The 10,648-nt window shown below is 41.9% G+C and overlaps 1 protein-coding gene across 3 annotated transcripts in view; it reads right to left on the bottom strand.

The window, feature by feature from the left end:
• Positions 1 to 241: 241 nt before the first annotated feature.
• Positions 242 to 10,648, bottom strand: part of MRAP2 (melanocortin 2 receptor accessory protein 2) — a 69,088-nt gene continuing 58,681 nt past the window's right edge. For 2 of the 3 annotated variants that reach the window (XM_058307105.1, XM_058307106.1), the window contains exon 4: positions 242 to 1,800. In XM_058307105.1, coding sequence (XP_058163088.1) covers positions 1,407 to 1,800 — 394 coding nt within the window. In that variant the 3' untranslated portion in view covers positions 242 to 1,406. The remainder of the gene's footprint in view (positions 1,801 to 10,648) is intronic. The other variant, XM_004462621.5, reaches the window with a different exon arrangement.

Raw genomic sequence — 10,648 nt, 5'->3', positions numbered from 1 at the left:
ATTGTTTAGTGTCAGAGTCTTAAAAAATAGTATTTTCCTCCAAAGATATTATTATTAGAAAGGGATTTCTTTGGGTGGGATAATTCTTAGATTAAATCTGGTGCATGACTGGGACTACTCAGGCCACAGAGAATAGAGTCAACATTGCCTGTTGCCAAGAAGTTAGGAAGCATTATAAACAAGCTATAGTTTTTGAAGGAAATGAAAAAAGAAATGTATGAAAACAAAGAGCCAGAGAATATTCCTGTGCAATCAAAAACATTTATTTTGAAGCTAAAACAAGACAAGTGGTGAATAAATTCAAATGAAAATGCCACCCACAGATAGCAGCCAGCCATGCGTGCTGTGTGTGTGTGTAAAACCAGGTTGTTTCCAATACCAATGTGCAGGTTTGATTTCTTCACAAAACTAACTTTGTGTTGTATACATATTAACATAATCCAGAACACCTTAAATGTCTGTTGGGGTATTTCGAACCCATTCACCAACCTCAGCTCAAGATGAACATCACCTACACATCTGCCAAGTAAACAGATGGCATAGCAAATAGCCCTTTTCTTGTTCTTTAGCCAGTGATACTACAGTGTGAGCAGACACAGATACACTAACCTATAGATACAGAGAGCACAACCTCCCTCACTTGACTGACGTCCTAAATTACATATATTGGTGACAGCACTGCCATGCAGAGTACCATAGATTAGTACTCAATCTAAGGGGGCAGTGATATCCCTGGGTTTAAGCATGGGTAGACTGAGGTCCTCAAAGCTGCTTCAGCACAACCTAGCAGGAAAGCTGGCCACAATGACTGTGTGAGATGAGTCTCTTGACATCCTCTTAGACACTCTGGCTCCCTGCCTAAAATTTAAGGGTTGGGTAGAAGATAGAAACATTTGGGGGATCTCCCAACAAGAGACAGGAAGCAAAGCCCTGGTTTGTACCCAGCCTCATCTGAATGCAAAGGCATAAACTGACAAAACATTAGAGCTGGGAAGAATTATCTAATCCACCAATCTCACCTTATAATTGAAAGTATGCCAGCCAAGAAAGGTAAAGCAATTTGTTAAAGGTGAGACATGGTAGTGGCAGGGTCAGATTACAATGCAGTATGCTGACCTCCCCTGGCACACCGACATTATTTGGCCAGATTTTTCAGCAGGGCAGATGAGATAGTATAAATCTAATCCAAAAAAATAACAAACTCAGATTTGTTTAAAAGCATTTAAACTGCCTATTCCCTCTGCTTAATCAGTTCTCTTATTCTCTTTGTCTCCTCTCTCTCTCTCACACACACACCAGAGAGACACACATGCACACACACAAACACAAAAGATGTTAGTGGCTGGAGATTTCTTGCTGTGTAAAGACATAACACATCTTCAGGAAGACACTTTACAACATGTTTCTCAGTCTAGGTCTTTCTGTGAGATCTGGGACACTGGCTTATTTTCTAAAACAATGGGTTGTTCAGAAATCAAAAGATCATCCTCCCCAAAGGAGGAGTTCTGGTCTGTATTCACAAAGTTGGGGATGTCAAACTTCAGGAGTCTGTTCAGTTCTTCCTCTGGCCTCCCGCTGCTTCTGATGGGTTCCTGGAATTGAACATCGCTGTCAAGGGCTGTGGTCTGGAGACAAGCTTTGGCCCTGTCCATGTGTTCTATTTCATTGATGTAGCAATGAAAGATAGACCTGGACTCCTCATTTCCCTGGCGAGAAAACACCTTATCTGGCTCCAGGGGTCTTCCAAAGTCAGAGACAAAGCTGTTCATTCTGAATCTCTTTTCTGAAGACTCTGCATTGCTATAAAACAAAGGGAAGTAAAAGATTACACTCTAGCTCATTCACCTGCAGAATCATGGATTTCTGCACATAAGATAGACTGGCATATTTCCACTAAGTGCAAGTCCCTGTACAGGGTGTGCAGAGATGCATCAGAAATGAGAGACGTTACTTATGAAAATGTACAAATAAACCCAAGCCAGAAACCTTAAGAGGAGGGCCCCTAGGTAAGTGAGAATAAACAGCTCGCTAATATCCTCCAATATTCTGCACCAACACCAGTGCTTTTCAGTGGACTCTTAGATGGTCTGCATCAGATTACTTGAAGTGCTACTTAAATGCAGATTTCCAGATCACAAACCCTCAGAATGTCTGATGGTGATTTGGGAGTAGTAGGGCTCAGTAATTTGTATTTCCAGAGGATCCCCAAAGATTAGTACTCAGTGATTCTAATCACTGGCCTACATGGGGCTGGCGTGAGTCACAACCATACTATCTCATAGTGGCATGTCGAATACTTGTCAGAGCCCTGTAGTATCCACTTATGTCACTTGATTCTCAAAATTGACAAGTTCAGTCACTTAGTACAAGAATTATTAAACCCGTTGTACAAATGAATAAACTAAGTAAGGAGCAATTAAATTGCCTGCTTAAGTCATGCAACCAGTTAGTGATAGGTATGGGAATAAAACCCAGGTTTCTTATTCCTTGTTTCATTTAGCATAGCACAAACTAACAGTTCAATGGTAATAAATGAGTGAATGCATGAATAAAATAAATCAGTTCCACAGGTTCATGAAAAACTGCATGGGTAAACTGAATAACCTGATACCCCATCTACTTTAATCCCCATCCTTTCCAGACATATAAAGTTTGCTTTACACACAGGTAATGATTCCTAAAAAGGAAGAATCATGTTTTAACACCTTTTCAAATCCAGAACACAACCTGATAAAAATAAATCTCTGGAGTCTGTTTTCAGCAACTGGATGATCTTTTCAGTGATTTCAGTTATTAAATATCTTCCCATCCCATCAAAGTGCTTACAACCAAAGGTCTTGGATTTAATTGACAGATCTAAATAATCTGATCATATATACTAACCTCCAGATTATCAAGAATCATCTGTATTTCAGAGGTCAGTGATCCCAGAAACTTTGCACCCCAGCTAGCTGAGGCACTTTTATGTCAGATCTTTTTCCTACTGTGATTACCTGGGTGACATCAGACAAGGAATTCCTCTCAGAAGCTTGAATTATTCTCTTTAATAATCAGCCTGGTGTGGTGATTTGAAACTGTATGTACTGAAGAAACACATCTTAAACCTAATCCATTCCTGTGGGTGAGAGCCTGTTGTCAGATGAGGTGACTTCAGTTAGGGTGTGGCCTGCCTCAATCAGGATGGGTCTTAATGCTATCACTGGAGTCCTTTATAAGTGGGATGAAATTCAGAGAGACAGAGAACGCAGGAAACACACTGAAATTCAGTGGAACCAAGAAGAGAAGGGAGAGGCCACCAAGTGCATTGCCATGTGACAGAGGAGCCCAGGACCAAGGATCACTGACGGCCAGCCTCAGAATGCCAGTCTTCAGAAAGAAAGCCTCACCTTGATGACTCTTTTAGCCTCAAAGCCATTGTTTAAACGTACCCATTGCATAGTATTTGCTTGTGCAACCAAGGAAACTAAAACACCTGGTTAACACATTTCATTGCCAGCTAAACAAATGTCTTGTGAAGATCCATGACTTATACACAAGAGTTTAACATTCATTAGACTGTGTAATAGGAGTTCAGAGAAAAACCACTTTAAAGGGACTGAAGACTTCTACTTTAATGCAAATTTAAGTGGTCTTTGTCTTTCTCAGTAATTGATTTTTACCCCTAATTGTCACTTCACTCAAATTTAAAAGATGTTTGAGAACAGGAATGAGTGTGCCAGTAACCTGTGACCTAATAAGTTAAAAATGTCTCCTAGGAAAAAGAGTGGCTTACAGCATTTTGGAAAAAGCATGATTGAGAATGCTGGGGCCTATGCCACCCGCCAATCCCAGGGCTAAGAGGCACTGAGAAAAGCTTTTGTGCCTGCCTGAAAGCAGACCCAGAAGCCCAGCTGAGCACAGCTGCTCTTCCACAACACAGGCCACATTTTTCTCAGAATTAAGAATTGGGTCCATTACCCAACCCTGCTGAAGAACTAAGACACAGAAGTAGGAGAGAGATTTGTCCCTCCCCAGGGCAGGGCCAGGCCTGTGGTCCAAAGGCCCCTCTGAGATGCTTCCCTGTGCCTTGCCCCTGAGGCTAATCAGATGCTCCCAGGCTCCTCCCCACTCTTTATTCCATGATCTCCTGGGGTGATAGTACGATTTGTCTGATTCCTCCTCTCTGAGAAAAAAGGGAAAGTCTTATTCACCTTTGCACCCCTAGAACCTAGTAAACAGTAAATAATAGATTGTACTTTTATCCCTCTTTTAACTTCTTTCCTCCACTGATGAACTATAGGTCTCTGTGTGAAAAACTGATGGTGGTGACCCCTTGCTTCAATTCAGTTGCTGCTAATCCCATCACTGGGTAAAATTTACATACGGTGAAATGCAGAGATCTTAAATATAAGATTCGGTTACTTTTGTTTATTATACTCACATAACCATAACCCCAATATAGATATAGAACATTTCCATCATTCTAAGTTTCTTTCCAATCAAATTTCTATTTCCATAGATTTCAGGCAACACTTTTCTGATTTCTATTTCCATAGATTAGTTTTACCTGTTCTTGAACCTCTAGTCCATTTCTACCTCCCATGGGCAATCACTGTTTTCCTTTCTATAACCATAGACTAGTTTAACCTGTTCTTGAGAGTGATCTGAATGGCATCATGCAATGTATAGCCTCTGGTGTCTGGCTTCTTTTACTCAGCAACATGTTTTTGAGATTCATCCATTTTGTTGCATTGTTGATGCTTTTACTTCCTGAGTAGTCTTCCTTTGTGTAGATAGACTACAATTTGCTTATTCATTCCCCTCTCAAAAGGCATTTGGGTTATTTCCAGTTTGGCACTGTTGTCAATAATGCTGCCATGAACATGCAAACATATTTGTACAAATCTCTTTGTGGACAAATGTTTTTATTGCTCCTGCATAAATACCTAAGAGTAGAAGTATGGAGGGAAACGGACTTTGGCCCAGCGGTTAGGGCGTCCGTCTACCATATGGGAGGTCCGCGGTTCAAACCCCGGGCCTCCTTGACCCGTGTGGAGCTGGCCATGCGCGGCGCTGATGCGTGCAAGGAGTGTGCCACGCAAGGGTATCCCCCGCGTAGGAGAGCCCCACGCGCAAGGAGTGCGCCCGTGAGGAAAGCCGCCCAGCGTGAAAAGAAAGAGCAGCCTGCCCAGGAATGGCACCGCTCACACTTCCCGTGCTGCTGACGACAATAGAAGCGGACAAAGAAACAAGACGCAGCAAATAGACACAGAGAACAGACAACCAGGGGAGGGGGGGAAATTAAATAAATAAATAAATCTTTAAAAAAAAAAAAAAGAGTAGAAGTACTGGGTCATATAATAGATATGTGCTTAACTTTACAAGAAATTGCAGAAAGTGTTCCAAAATGATTGTGCTATTTTACCCTACCACCTCAATGGATGAGAGTTCCAGTTGTTCAGCATCCTCAGCAACATGCAGTGGTGTCAGTCTGTTTAATGTTAGCCATTCTAGTGAGTGTGAAATGTATCACCTTGTGGTTTTAATGTACATTTCTCTGATGTCAAATAATGTTGAACATTATTGACTATGTGCTTATTGACTACTGGTTTATCTTTGTGAAATGTATAAGTCTTTAGTTTTGTTTTTTTTTAATTGAGTTTTTTTTGTTTTTATTTGAAGTTTTATAATATATTCTGAACACAAGTGCTTTATATAGGTATTGCAAATATTTTCTCTTGATCTGTGGCTTGCATTTTCATTTTCTTAAAGATTATCTTTTGACGAGCAAAAGTTCTAAATTTCAATTAAGTTCAATTTAGCAATTTTTTTCTTTCATGTTTAAATGTGTCTTGTGTCCTTTCTAAGAAAAATTGCCTATTCTAGAGTCACAAAGATAATCTCCTATGCTTTTTTTCTAGAACCATGTTGTCCAACACAGTAGCCACTAGCCATAAGGTGGCTACTTAAATTTAAAAGGATTAAATTACATTAAATTTAAAACTCACTTCAATTGTAGTAGCTACATTTTATTTGCTGTGTGTTCTTCTGTGTCCACTTGTATTCTTGTCAGTGGCACCTGGAATCTGTCTCTTTTTTTGTTGCATGATCTTGCTGTGTCAGCTCTCTGTGTGTGCGGTGCCATTCCTGGGCAGGCTGCACTTTTTTCATGCTGGGCGGCTCTCCTTATGGGGCACACTCCTTGCGCATGTTTCCCCTATGCAGGGGACACCCCTGCATGGCACAGCACTCCTTGCACGCACCAGCACTGCACGTGGGCCAGCTTATCACACAGGTCAGGAGGCCCTGGGTTTGAACCTTGGACTTCCAATGTGGTAGGCAGATGCCCTATCCATTGGGCCAAATCTGCTTCCCAGTAGCTACATTTTAAGTGTTCAGTAGCCACATGTGACCAGTGGCTACCTAACTGGACAGCAGAGAGGACATTTCTACCATCACAGAAAGTTTTATTGGACAGTACTTTTCCAGGAGCTTTTTTACTCTGGAGCTATGATCAGTGTTGAGAAAGGGGTCAAGATTTATTTTTTCCATATATTTATCCAGTTGTTCTGGAACCATTGTCAGAAAAGACTTTCCTTTTCCCAAAAGCAACCTGAGTCCTTCTACCAAAAATCAATTAACTTTATACTGAAATCAATTGTATTTCTATTAACAAATAATAAGAAAACATCATTAAATGAAAAAATAACATCATCACAATAGCATCAAAAATAGAAAAAAATACATAAGAATAAATTTAACCAAGGATGTATAAGACTTGTACACTGAAAATTTCAAAACACTGTAAAGGGGCATTAAGGAAGACATGGAGAGAAATAGACGATGCTGTGGACTGGAAGATTTCAGGTGGAAGTCATGTAACTGTAGACTGTTTTCTTCTTTCAAGAGTCAAAATCCCTTCAAGATTTGTCTGCTTATGTTAGCTCTCTGATGCCTTCCAATAATTGTTTTTAATGTTTTGTCCATATTTTATAACTGTCATTTACAAGGTTATTCTGAGACAGGCTACTCTGCCATTACTGGAGCTGGAAACTACCTGCCTAATTCTTGGTGGTCTTTCATCAATAATTTTATAGTTTTCTTCCCACAAGAAGCCTTTCTTGACTCCAATATGAGTTAGGATATCCCTGTGGAGCACTAGGTGCTTCTGTCCATCATAGATCTTCTCACTTTATATTATGCCCATTTCTTTTCTTGTCTGGCACTGTTATCAAAATTATGAGCTCTTGAAGGCAGCCACTGTGTCTTTCTTACTTGTGTCCATGGTATCTAGGAAAATGCTCAGCATATAATACTCCCCTTGCCAGAACAGAAAGATTATTCTGACTTCTGATTTGTCTTTTGAATCACAGAAGTTGCTTCTTATTCTTAGCCTTTTCTTCTTCTTGCCACAGGTTGCCTTGTGTACTCTCTGTACCAGTGGAATTCTTTGTACCTGAACAGAAAGCCTCTGTCTTTTACACCCCAGGACACTCCCCTGCTCACAAACTTTCACCAAATCCAACTCTTCAGGCTATTTCAGGCCCTCCTTTGCCCTCTCCAGAATAAGCCCTCATTGCAGTCCAGCCGTGCTGGGCCTGACTGTCCCTAGCATGCTCACAATTGTCCTTGGTGTGTTTGCTTGTGCTGTTAATTCTGCCTGATAGGCCCTTCCACCCCTCTCTGTCTGTGAATATCAAATCTCTCTTCACTGTCCAACTCAAATGTTACTGCCTATCTGGAGACACTCTGATCTTCCAGTGAGAAGGACTCCTTTGTCTGGGCTTCGGCTATATTTTACCAAACTTTCTCTTACAGGTACATCTCTTTCTGCCTCATGTTAGAGCTATTTGTGGAGGTCTTTTTTCTCCTATACGCTTATGTGCTTTAGTTTGCTCATCTTTGCATCCTTCAAAGGGTCATTTAGTAAATAAACCCTCAATGAGTGCTTTATGAAATACCATGTATTGAATGCCTAGATCTGCAGAGTTATCCAAACTCCAGCATCTAATAGGAAGCACAGCCACACTCAGTGTTTAGGGATGTCCTCCTTCTTCTACAACCCAAAAGACAAATCAAGTCAGGAAGATAGACTCCTTCTACCTTCATTTATAGAAACAAAACACAGGTAATCTATGGGTCATAAAAAAATACACCAAATACAAGCTATGGATTATAGTTAGCCATCATATTGGTAATGTTCTTTCATCATTTTTAACAAATGTCCCACAACAATGCAAGGTGTTGGTGTGGGGTGATGTATGGGAATCCTGTATGTTATGCATGATTGTTTTATAAGCTCACAACTTCCCTAATAAAAAAGGGAAAAAAATTGGCTACCAAACTCCAACTGGCTTCTGTGTGGAAATGGCTTTGATTGCTTTAGCTGGTAGCATGAATGGCACAGGAAAATGTCAGTCTCTCTGAGGCAGAGAAGATTCCACACCTTGCCCTCAGCACTATGCTAGGTAAGCAAAAGCTGTGCATTCAGTGAATCCCTCTTAATTTAATAGGGAATTAAAAATTACTCTTGAAAAAAAGGTTTATAAGTTGAATCAGACACATAAAACAGCATATTTTCTACTGGTTAATAGTGGTGAACCCCTTAGAATGCCAGGACTTCCTCCAAAACTACTCACTATGTCTGTACTTTGCCAGCCAGTTCCATGGCCAGGACCATTAACAAAAACCTTGAATACTGACAGTTCCTTGTTACTAGCTTTTAGTTCCTTTAGAGAGTGTCAACTCAGGTGAACTGGAATTCAAAGTAAAATGTAATTTCCATTTTACAAGGTGTGTTAGTCAGCCAAAGGGTTGCTGATGCAAAATACCAGAAATTGGTTGGCTTTTATAAAGGGTATTTATTTGGGGTAGGAGCTTACAGTTACCGGGCCATAAGGCAAAAGTTACTTCCCTCACCAAAGTCTATTTTCACATGTTGGAGCAAGATGGGTGCCAACGTCTGTGAGAGTTCAGGCTTCCTGGGTTCCTCCCTTCCAGGGTCTTGCTTCTCTCTGGGTTCAGGGTTCCTCTCTTTACAGGGCTTGCTTCTTCCTGGGCTCAGGGTTCCTCTTTTCCTGGGGCTTGCTTCTCTTTCCTCTGTGTGTTTACTTCCTGGAGCTCCAGCTTACGGGTTCAGCGTCAAACTCCAACATCAAAACTCCAACATCAGGGAAGCGTACTTGGCCCAATGGATAGGGTGTCCACCAACCATATGGGAGGTCCGCGGTTCAGACCCCAGGCCTCCTTGACCAGTGTGGAGTTGGCCCATGTGCAGTGCTGATGCACGCAAGGAGTGCTGTGCCACACGGGGGTGTCCCCCGCGTAGGGGAGCCCCACGTGCAAGGAGTGCACCCCGTAAGGAGAGCCGCCCAGTGTGAAAGAAAGTTCAGCCTGCCCAAGAATGGCACCGCACACACGGAAAGCTGACACAACAAGATGACACAACAAAAAGAAACACAGATTCCCGGTGCTGCTGATAAGGATAGAAGTGGTCACAGAAGAACACACAGCAAATGGACACAGAGAGAAGACAACTGGTGGGGGGGGGGAGGGAGGGGAAATAATAAAAAAATAAATCTTTAAAAAAAAAGTTCCAACATCAAAAACCCTCAACTCTGTCCTTTGCCATGTCTTTTAACGCCCTAATGACATGGCCCAATCAAAGCCCTAATCATAACTTAATCACATCCAGGTACAGACCAGATTACAAACATAACCCAATATCTATTTTTGGAATTCATAACTATGTCAAACTGCTGCACAAGGTCATAAGCAACCGTGTGCTTACCCCTAAATGAAGAACATCCCCACCTGAACAAGGTGCACTTAGTAAAGGGTGCAAAGGGAGGATATGTGAGGTATCTTATACGTGGGGCATGATACATTTTTAAGAAGTTCAAAATATTCATTGTAAAAATGTGACCCAAGCCTTTCCCATTTCTCTCTATCTGGCAGATTTATGATAATGGGGTTATAATACTTTAGCAATACAGTATACAGAGTAAATGACTCCTTAGCTAAGGAACTGGGGGGAGGGGAGATTCTTTTATCTTCATTGTCCATAAAGGACCCAGATAAGAGCATTTTTTTCCTTCACACAATAGCAAATATTCCATAGGAAAAATAATCCCCATTAGAACTACTTCTTGGTCCAAAAGCTTTTAAGACCAGTGATGTGACTTCTTCCAGTTATCTGGTTCTCTTCTCCCCAGCACACAGAAGGCTACCCTTCCCAGCCCTCGAACAGTTGGGCAGGTGTGGCTGGTCCTGATCAATGAGCCATAAGAGAAAGTGGCTTTCCTGGCTGAAGAGTGGAAGGGCAGGTATAAATCTCCACACATTATTTACCTCTGTCACAGCAACCAAGGAAGCTCTGAGTGTTGGAGAAAGTGCAGTTACAAGAAAAGAAGCTTCTGGCAGCGGACTTGGCCCAGTGGTTAGGGCGTCCGTCTACCACATGGGAGGTCCGCGGTTCAAACCCCAGGCCTCCATGACCCGTGTGGAGCTGGTCCAGGCGCAGAGCTGATGTGTGCAAGGAGTGCCCTGCCAAGCAGGGGTGTCCCCCGCGTAGGGGAGCCCCATGGGCAAGGAGTGCACCCTGTAAGGAGAGCCGCCCAGTGCGAAGGAAAGTGCAGCCTGCCCAGGAATGGTGCCACACACATGGAGA

The sequence above is a fragment of the Dasypus novemcinctus genome, chromosome 11 (assembly GCF_030445035.2).
Source record: "Dasypus novemcinctus isolate mDasNov1 chromosome 11, mDasNov1.1.hap2, whole genome shotgun sequence".
Taxonomy (NCBI): domain Eukaryota; kingdom Metazoa; phylum Chordata; class Mammalia; order Cingulata; family Dasypodidae; genus Dasypus; species Dasypus novemcinctus.
Note: the sequence above shows the minus strand (reverse complement) of the source record. Positions and strands in the feature narration are given on the sequence as shown.